The 20,602-nt window shown below is 43.2% G+C and overlaps 1 protein-coding gene across 2 annotated transcripts in view; it reads right to left on the bottom strand.

Moving 5' to 3' along the window:
* Window positions 1-20,171, bottom strand: part of CLRN1 (clarin 1) — a 36,853-nt gene extending 16,682 nt beyond the window's left edge. For both annotated transcript variants that reach the window (XM_054712382.1, XM_008159158.3), the window contains exon 1: window positions 19,919-20,171. In XM_054712382.1, coding sequence (XP_054568357.1) covers window positions 19,919-20,171 — 253 coding nt within the window. The remainder of the gene's footprint in view (window positions 1-19,918) is intronic.
* Between the last annotated feature and the right edge of the window lie 431 nt (window positions 20,172-20,602).

Genomic DNA, 20,602 nt, shown 5'->3' with positions numbered 1-20,602 from the left:
GAGGATTCAGTGACATTACGTAGGAAGTTCCTAGCACATAGTAAGTGCCCAGCCGAGGTTCAGTATGGCCCATTCCACTACTGCTGATGATCTCACCTCCTCCAAGACACTGCTGAGGAATGCCCCTCCTCTCCTCAGCATCGTCAGTTTTCCCCTCTCTACTGGATCCATCCCATCAGCACGTTATTTTCTCATCTTAAAAATACATCTCACTTAAGTCCTCCTCCAGCTTTGGAACCCACCACACTGATTTGACATTTCCCAGGCAATAGTGAGCTTCCAGCTGCCCGGCCCAAAGGTCCGTTCTTCACCCTCATCTCGCCTGTTCTACGTTTGACACAGCAGCTCACTCCTTCCTCCTGGAACCGCTTTCTTCCCCTGGTTCCAGACACTGCACTCGCCCGGTTTTGCTGCCACCTCATCAGCTGCTGTCTCGATCTACTTGTTGGTTCGTCTTCATCTGAGTCATTTAGGGGCTGACTCAGTTGTCATATGCTTTCTCTTCTGCCTCTTCACTCGCTCACTTGGTGCTTTATCCAGTGTGATAGCTTTTCCTAGAAGCACTCTCAAATGGATTATTTCCAGCCCAGACTTTCCCCTGAATCCCACATCTGCGTGTTGTCCAATTCCTTATGGAACATCTTGACTGGCATATTGAATAGGCATCTCCGTGTGTCCCACATTGAACCCATATTCTTTCGTTGGCTTTCTCCACCTCAGTGCTGACAGCTCCATTCCTCCTGGCGTCATCCTTGATTCTTCTCTTACTCTCCCATTTCACGTGCAACCCATCCGGGGCGCCTGTTGGCGCTGCATTCAGAGTTTGGTCACCTCTCACCCTCCCACTGTTCCACCCTGGGCTGAGCCACCATCATGTCTCACTTGGGTGACTGCAAGAGGTCCTAACTGGTCTCCCTGATTCTACCCCTCCTACCTACAACTTGCTGTCAACCCAGCAGCGAGAGGGATTTTTAAAAAATGTATTGGTTTAGTTGTGGCCAGTGTTCTCAGTGGTTAGCACATGCACTGAGAGGTCACAGGTTTGATTCTCAGTCAAGGCCGCGTACTTGGTTTGCAGGTTTAATAATCAATGTTAGGTAAATTTGTATGTAAAGGAAATAGCACTGGCAATTTTTAATTTTAGTAATCTTATTTAAGATAAATTTTATAGTCTTCAACGTATATCTACTGCTGGAATATAAAACAAAAGAATATTTACTTTTATAATTTTTAAGTGTAAACTTTTGGTGAGTTATTAAGTTATTTCATAATATATAGATGTCACAATGTTTTAATTATTTATAGTTACCAATTTATCATTAACTTAAGGTATAAATTTGAAATTTGGATATATGATAACATATATAAGCCCAAACCACTCACACCTGAATAAAGATTAGGCAATTTATTCATGAAATCAGCTTTTTCTAAGCAGCTGTTTACATTATATTTACTTAACAACTTTGAAACATGTATTTTTCTCACACATTGATAAATCTTTATTAAACTTAGTAAAAATACTAAAAATCTTTATGACATGAAAGCTAATATAAAACTAAGAAGATCCATGTGAAACTGATTACTTTGTTTTTATCCTGATGTAAGTGAAATATCCATTTGATCATCTTCATTTATAATTGTATTGAGAAAGCTTTTCATGTGAATATGCACCACCTTTTCCTTATTTTATTTCAGTTGTTGAAAGTATTACAGATGTCCCCTTTCTACCTTTAATCCCTGGCCCTGGTCGAGGCCCATGCGGGAGGCAACCAGACAATGTCTCACATTTGTATTTCTCTCCCTCCTCCCTTCCATTCTCTCTAAAAAGCAATGGAGTGTTCATGCTGTTTCATCTGTGAGCACTTGTTGTGTTGCCCGGCACTCAGTAGTCAGAGTCCACGACCAACACGGTTTTCCGCTGCCCCTACCCAAATCAGAGACACTTCAGGGTCTAAAGGCCTGATATTGGACTCAGACCTACGAGTGAGTCCCAGTGGAGGAAACGTAGCGAAAACAAGAGCAAAGACCAGTCAGCATAGCTCAGTGGTTGAGCATCAACCTATGAACCAGGAGGTCACGGATCGATTCCCGGTCAGGGTTGCAGCTGGAACCCCAGTAGGGGGCATGCAGGAGGCAGCCAATCAATCATTCTCTATCATCAATGATGTTTCTATCTCTCCCACTCCCTTCCTCTCTGAAATAAATAAAAATGTTTAAAAATAATAATAAAATAAATAAAAAGTAATGGAGTCCTAGATGGTTTGGCTCAGTCAAAGGGTCCCCGGTTTGATTCCAGGTCAAGGGCATGTACCTCATTCAGTTGCAGGCTCCTCTCCTGCCTGGGCCCTGGTGCAGGAGGCAACCAACCTATGTGTTTCTTTCACATCGATATTTCTCTGTGTCTTTCTCTCTCTCTCTTCTACTCTCCCTAAAAATCAATGGAAAAATAACCTCAGGTGAGGATTAAAAAATAATAAAAAGCAATGAAAAAATATCCTTGGGTGAGGATTAACAACAACAAAAGACTTGGTCTATATCAATCCCCTGCAATGGACTCTAATCTCACCCAGAGGATAAGTGAAATGATTACAATGGCTGAGAAAGGATACATGATTGGAATCCTTGCAGACCCTAACTTCCTCTGCTACTCACTTCCTTGCTCATTGTGCTCCAACCACTGTTGTCCTGACTGTACTTAAGACATGCCAGGAATACTCCCTCCTTAGGGCCTCTGCACTTCCTGTGCCTGGATATTGCCCTAGATATCCTCCTGGCTTGCTGTCACCTCCATGTCTTTATTTAAATGTCACTTCCTCAGGGAAACCTTCTTTAACCACCTTATGTAAAGTTGTAACCCCCCTCCCCACCACGTCTAGTTACCTCCCCACTCCCAAACCCCTTTCCTCACTTTTATTTTTCTACACAACAACTATTACCACTAACAAATTCTATATTTTTATTTATTTGTTTATTTTTGTTCCCCCCTGGTATGAGGCAATTGTGTTGGCTGTTTTATTCACTGCTGTATTCCTAGTACCTAGGGATGCTGGCACAGTGAGATCCGTGTTTCTCAACATTGTTTTTATTGTTGCTCCCCACCCTGGGAGTCTTTTAGACACTTCTCCTAATTACTCTCCCCCATGACATTTTTAACACCACAGATATATTGTGTATTAGTTTCTGTATTGTATTTATATCTGTTTTAAATACATATACAATTTTTAAAGGGTCAGGTGTGTTTTTTCCTACAAGAACCAATTTTCACCCCTGCAGGGGATACTTGCTGCTGTTAAGAATGCATGACAACCCTGGCTGGTGTGGCTCAGTGATTAGAGCATTGGCCGGTGCATCAAAGGATCAGGGGTTCAAATCCCAATCAAGGGCACGTACCTGGGTTACATGTTAGATCCCAGCCTGGTTGGGGTGTGTGTGGGAGGCAACTGATCTATATGTCTCTCTCACATTGATGTTTCTCTCCCTCTCTCTCCCCTCCTTTCCTCCCTTTTATTCTCTCCAATAAATAAAATAAAATAAAAAATCGATGAAAAAAAAAATCCTTGGGTGAGGATTTTTTTAAAAAAGCATGGAGTAGCTGTTGGACACTCATATGTGGGATGGGCCATTTTGCTTGGAGTTGGATGCAGGAATGGAGTCTGAGGTGGTTAGCAGGTCTCAGTTTCTTGATGGGAGCGACTGGTTCAGACTGAAGGAAGTTAGTGTCACACTGGAGAGGAGGGAAGGAAGAAGAGGAGCCAATAGTCTAGTTAGCGACGTGGGCCAGAGGAGAAGTAGAGGGGATTGGCAGTGTTAAGTGTGATGGGAAGTTCTGGTTAAGAAACAGAATTTGTCCACTGAGTCAGGAAGTCACTGATGGCCCTCATGTAAGCTGTTTCTGGGGGCTGGTGGTAACAGCTGGATTGAACAAGTTTTCAGAAAGGATCTGGGGCAATGGAGGTAAAATAAAGTAGTTGCCAGAGGAGGTGATAGAACCCACAAGGATTTTTTGTTTGTTTGTTTTCTTTTGTTTTTAGCAGTTGAAAGACAACTGGAATGGAATTTCAAATCTCTTTATTTAAATAAAAACTTTAATCCAACATACTTGGGTGATTGTTAACATGTTCTATGGAAACTGACTGCTGTTTAATAACAGGTTTAAAGTTTGGGATTTGGGAAAATAATTCATCTCAAATCTGAACATGACCAAGCTCTTTTGTTAACAGGGCCAGAAGGGATTTGCTCCTCACCTTGTTTCCATTAGTTTGCCCAAAGTTCAAACTGTTTACAGAGAAGCTTTCCTTTTTAATGCACAACAGTATAACAATGAAATGGATATTAAGACAGAAATTTCACCCACAATTCTACCAACATAAAAGTAAGATTTTCCTTCATTTTTGTTCCTTTCATATCTTTGTCCATCTTAATATTTATATCCTATCTACACTAATAATAGAGAAACATGTAAATTGACCGTACCTTCACTATGCCCACAGCCAATCAGAGTGAGTATGCAAATTAACCCAACAAAGACGGATTCAAGGGGACCTGGGCAGGTGGCAGGGGGCAGCGTCCTAAGCTGCCCTGCCCCCTGCCCGCTCCAAGCCACCCCGCCATCACAGGGCGCAGAGGCCAGGCCAAACCGAGACCTGAGATGGTGGTCACAGGGCTAGCAGAGCAGGCCAGGCCGAGCGGAACCCGTGATCGCCATCATGGGGTGAGCAGAGCAGACAGAGAAGAGACCCATGATCACCATCACCGTGCGAGCAGAGCAAGCCATGCCAAGCCCAGACCTGTGATCGCCATCACGGGGCAAGCAGAGCAGGCCAGGCTGAGTGGAACCCAGGATTGCCATCACAGGGTGAGCAGAGCAGGCCAGGCTGAGTGGAACCCAGGATTGCCATCACAGGGTGAGCAGAGCAGGCAGAGAAGAGACCCACAATCACCATCATGAGGCGAGCAGAGCAAGCCAGGCCGAGCTGAGAACCGCGATCACCATCACGGGCGACAGAACAGGCAGAGACCAGACCCATGATCACCATCATGGGGGAGCAGAGCAGACCAGGCAGAGCTGACCCAAGATCACGGGGTGCAGCCAGTGGAATTCTCCCTGTCCCCAGAGTTAGGAGCACCAGCCCAGGTCTACCCAGCGGCCTGGTCCTGAATGCGGGGGTGAGTTCCTGCAGGTTTGATCCCCACAGACCTGTGCCTTTGTTATTGCTGTGTGTCTGGGTTTTAATTGGACAAATGCCCAGTGGTCCCAGGGGTGCCAGCTTAGCAAAATCTTTTAGGAAGAGAATTCTGTCTGGGTTTCCTCAAATTCCCTCAGCCCCTACTTACCCCTCTGTAAAGGCACAGAACAAATGAGGCCCTTAAATAAAAATCAGAGGTCTCCAGCAATGGTGGGCCTCTCTCATCACAGTCATTTGGACTGGATGGCATTTGAATATTTATCTAGGCACCATGACAGAGAAACACAAGCTCAAGTCATGATCTCTGCCCTTAAAACATTCACAATCTTATTAGAGCAAGTGGATGATAAAAGCAAAGTAATAACATCAGAATGTAAGGCAACAATACAGAGAGGAACAGAGGCAATTGCTAGGATGATTTTCCAATAATTAGTGCAAAGAGTATGTGCTGTGAATTAAATAAAAAAATATATGTGGAAGTAGCTGCTTCATGAGTATGGCATCCCTTTCTGTTTTAAAGGAAGCTGAGTTCCATGTGAACTGTGAACTATGCTATGATATCTGAGGCACAGGACAAGGGAGGCCCTAAGTGTACAATGCTTTGATATTTGAGTCATTCTTTATTGTTCAATGTAATTTATTTCTATACACCTCAGTTTTGTAATAGTTAAATTACTAGAATAATACATCTTGCTATAAAATATTACTAGAAGATTGCCAAAACCGGTTTGGCTCAATGGATAGAGCGTCGGTCTGCGGACTGAAGGGTCCCAGGTTCGATTCCAGTCAAGGGCATGTACCTTGATTGTGGGCACGTCCCCAGTGGGAGGTGTGCAGGAGGCAGCTGATCGATGTTTCTAACTCTCTATCCCTCTCCCTTCCTCTCTGTAAAAAAATCAATAAAATATATTAAAAAAATAAAATATTACTAGAAGATCAAATGATCAGGTGACATTTATTGTTATTTTCTATAAATGAAGACAATCTCTGGTATGCTAAAGTGATAGGTATTATAGAAATATTCAGATAGAGAGACCTACAGGCTTGATTACAAGTGAGCTTTACTATCACAACCCAAATTTATTGCTTAAAAATAAAGCATGGAGCCAACTAGAAACTGAACCAAATATAAGCCCTTGAAGGGCAAATGTAAATTGAATAAGCTTTGCTATTACAAGAGCAAGAAGAAAAAATTCAGATGCAAGAATGAAAACCACATTGCATCCACTCTAAGTAGCTGTTAAAGAAAAAGAATGGTATACTATGAAAATAATACAGATTGTAAAGACATTTGTTCAAAGAGGATTTCCTAGAGTAGGTCATATTTCAGTTAATTTTTTTAAATGTGAAGAGGTTAGCTAGATAAGAAAAAGGTGTAGGGGTCCCGAATTGCAGAGGGTGCAGGCAGTGCTAAGGTGTCTCTCTGTTCCCCCCCACACACACTCTGTGCACGAATTTCGTGCACCAGGCCTCTAGTTTACTATAATCAAAATGCAGTTTTGGGGTCACATTCTGTTATTTTTACTAAGAATATAAGCATTTGCCACATTATAAATATTGTCTTCAAAACTGTCATTAAGTAACTATATGAACCTTCCATCAAACTGGTATTAGACAAACTGTTGTCTTCTACAGTTTCAGAATTATAGCTAATGCTTCCATGACACCTCCAAGCACATACCTTTTTATTTTTTATTGTAAGGGTGGATGATGAATGGGGATAACCTTTATAGATGAATTCCCAGGAAAGGAATTACTTGGGTCAGAGTGCTTTCTAAAATTATATGTATATGTTAACTTAAAGAACATTAATTATATTTTGTAACATACATATTAAACTCCATTGTTTCAACCTTGGTTCATAGCTCAGTTCGTCCTCTGTGAAATCTGGAAAGCAGAGATTTCTGATAAGATATCTCGTCAGAAACAGAGAACTAGAAGAAACTAATCATTAGCTTCCCTCTCCTAATAGCAAGGGTGCCCAAGTCACAGGCGGGAGAGGGAGAAGGAAATTCACATTGTATAGGTCGCTCAGCATCCAGAGAAAGGCTGTCATGCTCTCATCACTCTAGTGTGCTATTATGAAACTGAACTAAGCCATAAGTTAATGACATGGAGTGAAAACCCGGTTCCCAGGATGCTCCCTAAAGTTTACCCTTCATAGTCCTTTACTGGGGGCTGTATTCTTTGGGTTGGGTCCCCTGCCTCTGCACCTCTCCTGGTCAGAGGGTGACTCCTCAAGCCTCTGACCTATGGTTCCCCAATTCTGAAAAGCCTTTTCCAGTCTTCATTTTCTGTCCCTTGTCAAATATTCCAAACTCCCCCCACTCTTAAGTACATATCCCATCCCCATCTCCATTTCCCTTAGTCTTATATGTTTGACTTATGCAAAGCTTAAAAATCTCTAGTGAACTGAACTCTTCCATTTCATAGAACAAACACAGGCTATCAGGGGAATTCCCTCAGCTTTTCAGTCCCCAATGCCATCCACTCACACCTTCTCTTTGGTCCATGTCCAACCTTTCCTCTACTCTTAGTGAATTTTTTTTTTTCCTCCTGTCCAAGGTGTGGCCTTCTACCTGTACTCTCAGACCCACCCTTTTCCACCTTCACAGGGTGCTTTCTAGACTTATTACCTACCTCTCCTATCTATCTTCAGCCTTTTCCTCTAGCACTCTATCCCCTCAGCATAGAATCATGCTCAAGGCTCAAGTCCCCCCCACTGTAAACACACACACACACACACACACACACACACACATGCACATGCACATGCACACACACACACACACACATACATCAAGCCTGGCCTTAGGGTTCACCTAGCTGCCACCTGACCTCTGTGGGTGATTGCAAAGTGCAGCCAGGGATGTGGACCACCGATCTACTGATTAGGTCCCATGAACCCTTTTCACCATCTGGCCAGATGTAAAATGCAGGTAGCGCCATCTCAGAATGAAGGCAATCTCTGATAAGGATGTCAGCAATGGAGCAGCAGCTTCTTCCTAGATTAAAGCCATAATGTAGCTTCTGAGGCCATTTTCCTTCTCAACTTGCCCTTCTTCACATAAAAGGCGTGTAAAAATGAAGTCGCATTTGGCCCCTTAGTGCTCTGCTATTCATTTTCTTGAAAGGGGATAAGAAGGAAGATTTCTTTCTTCTTACAGAAATGTTCTTGTTGTGACTTTCCCCTCAGTCCATCTGCAGCCAGTCATTATGAAAATCCAGTGAAAGCCATTCTTTGCCACCCACTCAATGCATTCATCTCCTTTACTATCACCTTAATCTCACACCCAGGTACAGAGCCAGGCTTCTGATGGCTGCACGGTCAGGGAGAGTGAAACCCATGACCCCAGCACTTAAAAGGGGGAGACCTGGTGGCATTTAAAATACAATTTTCTCAGTACCTGCCCTGAATTCCTCTCAGCTGAAAGGCATGTACCTGATTCAAGCCTCTTTGGAGGCGGCCCCATCAGTGCGTCTTCATCACCAATGGCGGCTTAGGGACGGCAGCTGCTTTGGCACCTAGGTACCTCTGATAACAGAACCCATGTGACTGCTCCTAATCCACAGGGTATGATTATGTCGGGGAAATAACTCCCAAGAATGGCTTTGCCATAGTTATAACTGCTGGGCAGGAGCGAAATCTGAATCCTGCATGAATTAGTCTGCAGACACAGTTCACTGTTAGGTCTATCACACCAGCAATGAAGGTGTGTCATACCCAGTCACAGAGCTATAGTAGGAGCAGACCTGGGACTGAAACTCAGACGCATGGGATAGACTGTGCTAGTCTTCTGTCACATTGGCCTCCTTACAATGTGCAAAAGGGACACAGAGAGGAAGAAAGAGGATGCTGCGACTTCACAAGCACTAGTTCTCATTTGGCCATGGGACGGCCCTTGGCCTTCAGACCCGGGTTCAGTCATCGCCTCTTCTATTCATATTTCCGTGGCCCTGATGTCTAAGCTCCATCTTTGAACTTTCTTTAGGAGGTAAAATAGCCAAGCCAAGCCTGTTTAATAATCTAGGTTGAACAGGTCACACACTTATTGCTAATCTTTGGGTTTTGTAAGCATATTACCATGGTGTTGAATGTTAATGTTGATGGCAGAGGTATTTGACTGCCTATGTGGTGAGCTGACTTCGAATCACTGTCAACCCAAATCTTCATGGTACGATCTTCAAACTAGTTCTTTGACTACAACGATTATTTCATCATAGCAATCCCAAATGGTATAGTCTTTCCTGGGGTGATAGAAGCAGTTTCAAAACACAGGCAGGGACAAAAAGAAAAGCAGACACATAGCATTGTATTCACTTTCAAAATTTCCAAAAACATTCATTAAGAGCTAGTGGAGAATTAGAGCATAAATTAAAATCTCATTTAAAAAACATACACCAAAAACTCATTATTACTCTCACATATATCAGGAGTTTATAAAGTTGAAGGAACATATTTAAAAACAAAACTAATTTACATTAAAAAATTACAAACTTGCCTTTCATCTATTCATGCAGCTGTGATCTCTCTGGGTTTCCAGTGTCTGCATTTGTTTAAGAGGAGTAGTATCACAATACCTCCATGGAAGGGCTAGAGATGATATATGCAAGATGCTTGGCACCTGTGAGGTACCCAATAAATGGGCAGCTGAAATAAGTTTTTTTTGGGGGGGTTGTCTGAAAGTCCTCGGGAAAGAGGAGTCACCCTCAGAGATTAGAGGAGAAAGCAGAGCAGCAAATTGTGAGAAGAATTTTGGAATCATCCTCCAACAGGTAAGGTTCACACCCAGGGCCAAGTTCCAGAGGTCCCACTTAGGACCTGCCATGCAGTTCCAGAGGCAGCTACCTCAGCCTCTACTTCATCTCTCAGGTGAGCACAGGCCCACAACTTTACTGGCTATCAGGGTAAAGGGTAATTGAACCATCCAGCCACTCTGTGCCCTTTGATTGGTGACTTCAACCATTTACATTTAGAGTGATTATTGATACACAAGGACATACTACTGCCATCTTTTTCTCTGCCTTCTGATGTTTTGAAGTGGAGGATAATTTAAAAGGAAGGAAAGTGTGTGCACATATATGCACACATATAATTCTCAAGGCTAATTCTGTTAAATTTTTTTCTGGTAAGGATATTGGAGGTAGTTGTTAGGTAGGAGGGAGAAACAAATGTTCTCTTCCTTGACTATACAAGGAGGACCAGAAGTTTCTTTCCTCAAAAGCACTTTCTCCATATTCCTCACCAATTCAAGGATAATTGCTGCTCTAATTCCTCCTTTGGAGAAAGAATACTCTTGAAGTATTATACACAACTGGAGGCCCGATGCATGAAATTTGTGCAAGAGTAGGCCTTCCTTCTCCCCGGCTGCCAGCACCGGCTTCCCTCTGGTACCGGGACCTGGGCTTACCTCCAGCACCCGGGACCCGGGCTTCCCTCTGGCCACGGGCAGACACTTGCAGCTCGGGCTTCGTCTGGAAGGATGTCTGGTCTAATTAACCTGTTATGCTTTTATTATTATAGATGGTCTTTCCTAACTTCTTGCTATTATCAGCTTAACACGCCAGATTCAGGAAAGAGGGATTTTTCAATGAGGATGGATGCCGGAAACCGAACATTGACACTTCGTAGTTAAATGTGAAAAGGGAATCCGGAAGGTTGGTCAACTTTAATCACTCTGAATGATCAGAGCCATTCACTTATAGTTTAGTTGAGACATTGGAACTTAAATATGAAAAGGGAATCCGGAATGCTTTGGTCAACCTTAAATCGCTCTGAATGGTCAGAGCTAGTCACTCACTGTTTAGTTGAGACATTGGTAGTTAAAGCAACTTTCACCTGTTAATCATATGTAAATTTTGCTGATTGTCTATTGTTGGAATTTCCTGCCTAAAGGATATGGGTGTATCTCAGAACCTCAATAAAAGAGATGGCAAGGCCAGAGCTGTGGCAGTCCTCCTCCTAGAGGTGGACTCCTGCCTGGCCCCCCATTTTCCCAAATTAATTATTTTCCAGTCTCTTTTCATGCGGAACATGACAAGGGATTCCACAGATGGAAGAGGAATTTCTAGAAAAAAATGGAGGAAGAAAAAAATGGAGGTAGTAAGAGATCAGCCTCTCACTGTCTTTTGACCTTCCTTTTTTGCTTTCTCAATAGCACCATCTAAATTGAGTGTTTGTGGCTGCTACTGCTCTCTGGAACCAACTAGCGTATCTCCCTAGTTTTCCAAAGCATCTCATCCCTTTTCTCCTTTTTTAATCTGCAATTTTCGACACAAACAGTAAAAGGTTATGATGGGGGGAGATGGGGGATAGAAACATTCACTGGCAATGAAATCCATTTAGGTCCTGACAAGTGGTAGGTATTTCAGAATACTTTAAGAACTATGAGCTTTGAGGACCAAAGAGCAAAGGTGCACAAAACCGCCGCTTCCAATGATAGGCTAGAGTCTGCCAACAAAGGCTTTATGAGGCGGCGACTAGAAGGGTCATAAAGTTTTAAAGCTGGAAGGACCTTTCCTAGGGTGCCAGTCCCACATTATACAGATCATTGAGAGTTTGCACTGGAAGAGATGCTAGAAATCACCTCGTTTTACTTCCCATTTTTCAGATGCAAGAACTGAAAACCAATGAAGTGACATTGAGTTGCTCAAGGTCTAACCCTCAAACCCAGGTTGCTAATTGTGTTAGTTCCAGTTTACAAAATACTGTCAAACCTCAGTTCTCAAACATCTCCCATCTCAAACAAGTCAGTTCTTGACCAAGTTGTTCATGGAAAAAATATATCAGGTAACTTTGGTTCTCAACCTGACAACCCTTTCATGCTGACAAAAAGTGTCTCTCAGGCCACAAACAAAGGAGAGATTGTGTCAGTATGAGTCAGTTTACAGCTAAACCTTGCCTGGTTAACATCTCAGAAAATTGTGCTATGAATATTTTTGTGGTTTCTTTTCTTTCTTCTTTCTTCCTTCCTTCCTTCCTTCCTTTCTTTCTTTCTTTCTTTCTTCTTTCTTTCTTTCTTTTGCTTTTGTTGTTGGCAAAATGGATGGTTAGCACAGTTTTAAAAGATAAAAAGCCCAGCAAGACCAACTGGTGTGGTTCAGTGATTGAGCAGCAGCCCAGGAACCAAGAGGTTCCTTGTTCAATTCCTGATTAGAGCACATGCCCAGGTTGTGGGCTTGATCCCCAGTAGGGGTCGTTCAGGAGGCAGCCAATTAATGTTTCTTTCTCACTAATGTTTCCATTTCTCTATCCCTCTCTTTTCCTCTCTGTCTAAAAATCAATAAAAATGACCCAAGATGGTGACCGGCAAGAAAGTAGGGAGGGAGAGTGTGTGAGAGAGTGAGGAAGCGATAGAGGAGTGTGTGGACGTGTGTGGTGTGTGTGACTGAGAGCTAGGGACAGTTAGATCCTGCAGGTCTTCCAAGGGGCTGCCCATCCGGACAGTCTTAGACAGCAAAACCCCGCTGCCACAGCAAACACTCCAGGGAGGACACCTGTGGCACAGAGACCACGCCATCTTGAAGAACAGAACTGCTTGAGACTAGGATCCTAGCCTCGCTACCACCCAATCTGGCCTCAGTTGCAAACCGGGACCCTACAGTCACTTGGGTAATAGACCTGCGACCACAGTTGCAGACCCACGGACACCAAGACCCCAGGTGCCCCAGCCACAGATTTCTGTGAGTCACAGAGCCAATCCCCCTCCCTGCCAACCCCGCAGCAGTGGCATAGGAACTGCCAGACCCTCTCCGCTCAAACAGGCCTCCTGTCCACACACAGCAGTGGTGGCTCTACCTGAATCTGAGCCTGGGTGTGTGGACACGGGAAGTTTGTTTCCCGCGGCCAGACCCCGCCCCCATGCAGGGAGGCTGTACTGAATTTGAGCCTGAGAGTGTGAACTCGGGGAGTTTATTTCCTGTGACCAGACCCCGCACCCACGCTGTGAGGCTGCACTGAATTTGAGCCTGGGTGTGTGGACACGGGAAGTTTGTTTCCCTTAGCCAGACCCCGCACCCACGCAGGGAGGCTGCACTAAATTTGAGCCTGGGTACACAGACACGGGGAGTTTGTTTCCCACAGTACACACCTGCAGGACCAGACCCCATGCCCACATAGGACGGCAGAGCCACCTGACCTTGATTCAGGGCAAGCACACACAGAAGACCATTTTCTGCAGGGCAGGAGTGGACCTCCTGCTGACACAGTGCGACTGTGCAACCCAGTCCCCCAAGCAGACTGGGGACCCCGATTCCCTGCACGAAAGGCAGCACTGTGCACCAGTGACTTGACTCTGTTTCTCATCGCACGTGCCTGGGATCCCTGATTCCCAGCGCATTCACACTAAGAGCCAGTGACTCCGATTCTTGGCACATGCGCACACAGGGACCCTGATTCTCGGCGCGATGCCGCCCCAAGCAACAGAGACTCTGATACTTGATTCTCGGCATGGGTACAGGGGGTCTCTGACTCCTGACACACGCTAGGGGACTTTGATTTTCAGCACATGCCAGTGGGGTCTCTGTTTCAGTGTGGCGCAGGCGGGGTCCCTGATTCTAGGTGTGCACACGAGGCCACACTAAGCACCTGTGACTCTGATCCTGAGAGAGCGTGGCTCCCACCAACCCACAGCAGCCACACATCTTGGTGTCGGAGCTCTTCAGTGACACTTGGGAGGTGCGAAGCTCCCACTGCACACGGCCCAGGCCCCCGCAACTCAACATTTGGACCTTCTGGTGATAATCAGAATGGGGAGGCCACGAAACAATCCCCAGAGGAAAAAAATGAGGAATCGCCAAGAAAGGAAATAAGTGAAAAGGAAGCATGCAACATGACAGAAAAAGAATTCAGAGTAATGGTTGTACAGTTCATACACCGGATGAACAAGAATATCAACAACCTATGCAAAAACCAGGAAGAAATAAAAAGTGATATAGCTACAATCAAAAATACCAAGGAAGGTTTCAACAGTAGACTAGAAGAAGCAGAGGACTGAATTAGCCTAGGGGAAGCAGGTGCTTTCTGCTGTTGCTACCTCCATGTTTCCAGTTTTTTAATATCTAATGAATAAGTCCTCTTTATTGAACTAACTGATTTGCTTTCTATTTCTTAATTGAATTATATCCAATACTCTTGTCCAATAAATAAATGGCACTACTGGAAAGAAAAAAAATCAATAAAAACATAGTTTTAAAAATGCATTAAAAATAGAGACTATCAAAAGTGCAAATGATATTAAGGGTGTGAAAGAAACAATGATCACAGGCAATTGAAAAACGTTTTGATTTGGAAAGACAAAAAGCAGTTAGCTGATGAGAGCATTTCAAAGGTAATGATATGTGAAAAAGCTAAGATGCTGTATACTGACCTCCTGAAAGATACCCCTGAACTGAGTGCTGAAAACGATTCATTTAAGGGTGGTTTGATAAATTTAAAGAAAAGAAGTGTTTGTTTATAGTACACTAGAGGCCCAGCACGCACGAAATCGTGCATGAGTAGCCCGCAGCCACGAGCCACCGTGCAAGCCGTAGGCCCTTTTGTGTTGCACGAGCCACAGGGCCCAGAGCAGAGCCCAACCTGCTGGCTCTGCGGGACCCAGAGCCCTGGCCACCAGGGCCACCAGCGCCTCCGCAGGACCCATCAATGCACCTCCTTGTGAGGCCGGTCATTGGGTGTTACGGCGTTACGGCCACAGGCCTTTTACATATATAGATTAGATACTAGTATGTACTGTATATAAGAGAGCTCAAAATGGAATCATTTGGGGGTCTGGAACGAATTAATTCAATTTACATGATTTATAATAGGAAATATGATTTAGTTTTTGAACAAATCACTTTTCAAACAGCCTTCTGGAATTAATTAAGTTCAAGAACCCAGGTTCCACTGTATTTACTAAGTACCTCTTTGTGACATGAACTGTGCTAGGTCCTGTTTGAGGGAGCACCAGCATGAATGTTGCACAGCCTCTGCCTTCTTGGGGCTCAGGATCACCGTGCAGAGAAATACACATTCTCAAATACTTATAAAACAAAGTGATTTGAAACAGTAGAGTGAACATCAAGGTCTGGAAAGGACAGAGGAGGAAAAAGTTATTTGGCCGAGAGAAATTGTAGGGTTTTCCTTTACACTAGTGCTTCTTAAACATTACTATCTTCTATTCCACTAATCACTTTTTTTCCAATGGAAGGAAAACAAAATCTCCATTTGCTATACTGTTTTTTTGTGTGTTTTTAAAAATATACTTTTATTGATTTCAGAGAGGAAGGGAAGAGGGAAAGAGAGATAGAAACATCAATGATGAGAGAGAATCATTGATTAGCTGCCTCCTGCACACCCCACACTGGGGATTGAGCCTGCAACCTGGGCATGCGCCCCCCCCTCCGCCCCGACGGGGAATTGAACTGTGACCTCCTGAGTCCTAGGTAGACTCTCAGCCACTGAGCCATGCCGGCAGGCTGCTGGACTGTTTTGATGGGTGAGTGAGACTGAACATGAGTGCCTGAAGGTAAAAGGCAGGAGGGCCCATGCAGGCTAGGTGAAATGATGCAAGTCGCTTCCTTTCCCCATTCATCCCACCAGGTAGTCTTACCAGGTGAACTCCATAGGCTTCCGTTCCACCCCCACCAGCCTGCTTCCACACAGGCCACGCACTAAGGAAGGGAGGAGAGACAGGTACATCAAAGACCTTTGCAGCTCTGCGTGGTTTGGCAAGGTAGTGGGGAGCGTGCAGGTTGTGAAGATGGTGACCAGGAGATCACCTGGGGCAGGCAGGTGGGTTAGCCGGAGACAGCAGTTATACTGCGGAGACCACGGCGGCAGAATGGCAGAGGTGACAGAGATCCAGAATCCCAACTCTTCTGCCCCAGATATGTTCGAGAAGCCACCTGCTTGCTCCTAGAAGTAGTCTCAACATTCCCTCTGCAGTCTGGAACATATGGTTATTTGGTAAAGAAGCTCTGCTTAAAATATGAAAATCTAAGCCTCTGTTAAGCTTTCTACAAAATTTCAATCACTAACTTAAAATACTTTGTGTGACTGAAGTAGCAAGCTGTGATACATGATTGGTTAAATTTTATTTTTCACATTTCAAAAATAAAAAGATTCCATATGTTTTACCAGCTCATTGAACTTTCTTGGCAATGAACAGATTAGCGTATCTAGGAATGATGGATACCATGTGATTCTTGGGTATCATATTTTGATGATGCTCTGCAGTGTTTCAAACCACCAAAGCAGAAACCTACCCACACACGCTGAACACAAAACTGGCAGTTTTTGACTTGACGGTATATTTAGAGTTTAAAATCATCATTAAAAGTTTATAGGTGACATATCAGGAAAAACTAAGCCCACCACTTGTGTTGCCTTGAAAGAAAAACAGTTCTTCATTATAATGAATGAAATTGCATGTTAAGCATGAGTGCTGGTGACCTCTAGAAAATGAACCACTGACCCTTAAATGGATGAGAACTGGCCAGAGTAAATGAGGCAGAAGTTTTCCCAGCACAGCTGTGCATGCTGGCAGGGAAGATTCTTGTTATAATTAAAAGAGATAGAGTTGCCAATAGGACCATTTAATAAGAACAAAAATGACAACATTGCCTAACTATTTTTCTGGCCTAGCCTTCATCCTCATGTTACACCATATATCTCGGTTTTAAAAGTTACACATACATTGCACATAAAAATAACACACATAACCTTGTAGAGAAATAAGCAAAAATTCATTTAGAATATGGACACCATCAATGCCCAATTTCTTGAGAGCAAATCTCCATCTAGATTTGTACTGTCCAGTGTGACAGCTATTAGCCACATTGAAATGACTAGTGAACACTTGAACTATGGCTGGTCTGAGTTGAGATGTGTTGTAAGTACAACATGCACACCACACTTCCAAGACTTATCACCAAACAAAAGTAAGAATAGCTCACTAGTTTTTTGACAGTTAAATTGACAGTATTCTGGACATTTTGTGTTACAGAAAATATGTCATTAAAATTTATTTCACTTGTTTCCTTTTACTGCTTTTTCTAATATGGCTACTAGAACATTTGAAATTACATATGTGGCTTGTATTTATGGCTTGCAGTACATTTCTGTTGGCCAATGCTGATCTAAATGAAAAGTTTGGTAAACAAGGTAGCATTTAGCAATCCAGAAAAACTGAAATATGCATGCAATATTAACTGGTGATAACATGATCACGAAGAAACTTGGCCATAAAGTCACTGATACTTTGCTGAGTTATCTTTTCCACTCCGTCTACACTGGAAAGTTTCTGCAAATCCAGATGTTTGCTTAATAACTTTCTAAAGGGAAAAGGAGAAAGAGGAAAATTCTGGGAAAGGAGGTGTACTCTAATTTTAAGTTGAACTCGAAGAAACAAAAGAATCATCCACTCTTAACGTTTTGGGGCCCTGGATTTTGCTCAGAGGAAGCTATTGTTAAGAAGACAGGGTTGGGCTCTGATTCTTTTATGTGAACAGGGCTGTATGTTCCTATCAGGAAGAACATCAGAGAGCTCTCTCCCTTCGAGGGAATGTTAATGGGACACCCTGGACAGGGTGCTGGCATTTGAATGGGAAGCTGGGGGCCAAAAAGCTCTACTGCACTGAGAGTGTAAATGGGGGGTGTCCTGAGGCACATTGACCAGGAGGTTTTTAACACTCAAAGGGGGTGTTTATTTAAATGAGCATTATGCCTTTTAGGGAGTCTATTGGATCTATTTATTCTACAGTTTTCCCAACTTCCTCTCATGTTCCATTGAAAAGGATACTTTTCTGCTTAGACAGAAAAAGTTATACTGTAAGTGCACTTCACTGGGCCTCAGAAATGAATGGAGTGTTAATGTGTCTGGGATAGTATATGGAAAGGGTTGTCCATGCTGGCAGGGGAGATTCTTAGCAGTCATTGGCTACCAACCTTCATTTCACATAGTGAGTTCATAAGTGATAAACATAGAACAAACAAGCAAATATAAAATCTTCTTCACTAGGCTGGGGGAAAATAAGGGATTAATGCAACTCTGTGAGATAGGGGAGGGTATTGGTTAAGCCCACCAGCTCTGCGTCCTCACAGAAAGCAAAGGGAGGGATGCCTGATTGGACCAACTTCATCCGAGACAAGATCAGCACAGAACACAGCCATCACCGCCTGCCATTGAACCGCAGAGAAATGTGGCTGAGTGAGGGTTAAATGGGACAAAATGTGCATAGTGCTTAGTGTCTAGTAAGCACTCAGGAAACATTGGTTTTGAAACATTTCTCTTTAGAAAATGCGGACTCCAGGAACCTCACTGTATGGTCCCTGCTTTTGTCTAAAGTTGTCTGTGAGAAGCGTTCCTCCTGCTTTAAGCTGCCAGTGACTCATGCTTAATCACCTCGCTCATTTTTTTTCCTTTTTTTATTTTGTAATATGTTGCAAATCATGTGGCATTATGCTTTGTTCTCCGCCCTCCCCCCCGGCCCCCATGAAAGCTAAGCAATTCTAACAGCCCCATTACCTTAATAAACTGAAGCCATTCACTAAAAAGAGTTGGTATCCACTTCATAAAATCTAGTGTATAATCATTTCTTGAAAAGCTGAAAATCCTTGGAGAATCGCTGGCACCCTAGGAAATTCTTATCACTTATGAACTCACTATGTGAGATGAAGGTTGGTAGCCAATGACTGCTAAAAAGATATAAGCAGTGTTGCAGAAATATAAATAGACCAGCTCTGAAATTTAATTAGATACTGCATATGTTAATAATAAATTCAATTAATTTAGCCTTCTAACTATGCTAGTGAAAAAAAATACCCAGACAAAATAATAATTCACTTTCAATGCCTCATTGGCAACCTCCTTTCCTGAGGAGTGATTTATGCACTAATTTACTGGTTGTGTCTTCATAAGATTGTTCCAAACCAGCCCTTTTGAAATAATAATTTCTACATGCGTGTTGTGAAAGATATAACAAATGATTTCTTATTAATTTTCATTTAATGAGTTGCCTATTCACATGGCAATTTTTAAGAAGTTCTCTTCTTAAGATAAACAGGTTATAAATATTGAGGATAACACTTCCATTTCACAAAAATCGTGACAGAAAATCTGTCTCATATTCTCTACGTGATTTGAAAGTCAATCACGTGAAAATTTTCTATACTGTACTAAATAGGCAACTATTTCTCTCCCACTTAGTACAGCTGATTGCTTTAACTTTCTATAGCCAAGCGATTCCAAGTTGGTTTAAAAAAGTATTCATGAGCAGGAGAGGACCTTGCAGGAGAGGATAAAGGGAAGTGGACAGGAAACAAAGTCCTGAGTGGGGTAGAAAGCAGCGAGGCTTGGTTAAGGAGCCCACAGCACTGGCTGACCCTTCTTTAAAGAACAAAATGAAAATCATTTCTAAGTCCCTCCCTTTTTAACAAGACCCCATAATATTTTATGTTAATATTAATATTCACTAAAATTTTTTCTTTTAAAAAAGTTTAACTCCATAGCCACTCATTAACTATATGTTGTCATAATAAAAATTGCAAGGATGAAATACTCAATAAAATTAACACAAAATAAAAACTAGGGAGAAGAGATTGCTCAGAAGAGTCTTGGGTATTTCAAGTGGCTCATACCTGTATAAAAAGTCCTGCAATAGACAGGACAAGGCTCTTAAAAATAATTTCCTGCAATCCTTGGAGGAGCGTGCCTAAGATATTAAAAACACAAAATGCAGTTGCTACTTACATGAGAACCGAAAGGGCCGTGCTCCTAGTCCGCACTGCCTCATGCCTTCTCCATGAAAGAGCCCGTACTGCATCTCCCCCATGAACTTGTCCAGCTCCTGCCCCGAGGCGTTAACCAGCAGAGCCCCTGTTTTGCAGAGGAAGGTGGCTTTGATCCACAACGGTGTCCCCAGGGCTGTCACAACTCCAAGGGCACACACGAAGCTTAATACTCCCGCCATGCAAAAAATGACTTTCTTCTGTTGGCTTGGCATAATGAGAAGTGGATTTTGTGAGGGTGAAGTTCAAAAATAAGACCTTTTGAGTGATGAGAAGCTACGACTGTCCCTTTGACTGCATTGATTATAGAAGCTGAACAGACGGAACGCAGCTGAAGAGGAGCTGTGTCGCCGGGGGCTGCGGCCAGGTGAAATGTCTGCAGAATGCCATGGAAGGCTTCTTCCGCACACGCACTTGTCTTTCCTCCCTTTTTGCTTCTAATTCTCTCTAATTTGAAATCTTTGGACTAAGAATCTGTAAAATAAAACTCGTTCAAACTGCCTTGAGTATCTCCTCCTGTGTCCCTTGGTAACAAAGGTCTAAGATAACAGATGGGAGTCCTCCGAGTAACTTGATAAATGCCTCCCTTTCTTCAGCCTTTTGTCTGATTGGGCGAGTTGAAACTTTCAGAAACAGGCTTAGTTCC

The sequence above is a fragment of the Eptesicus fuscus genome, chromosome 3, assembly GCF_027574615.1.
Source record: "Eptesicus fuscus isolate TK198812 chromosome 3, DD_ASM_mEF_20220401, whole genome shotgun sequence".
Taxonomy (NCBI): Eukaryota; Metazoa; Chordata; class Mammalia; order Chiroptera; family Vespertilionidae; genus Eptesicus; species Eptesicus fuscus.
This window is presented reverse-complemented; position numbering and strand designations above follow the sequence as displayed.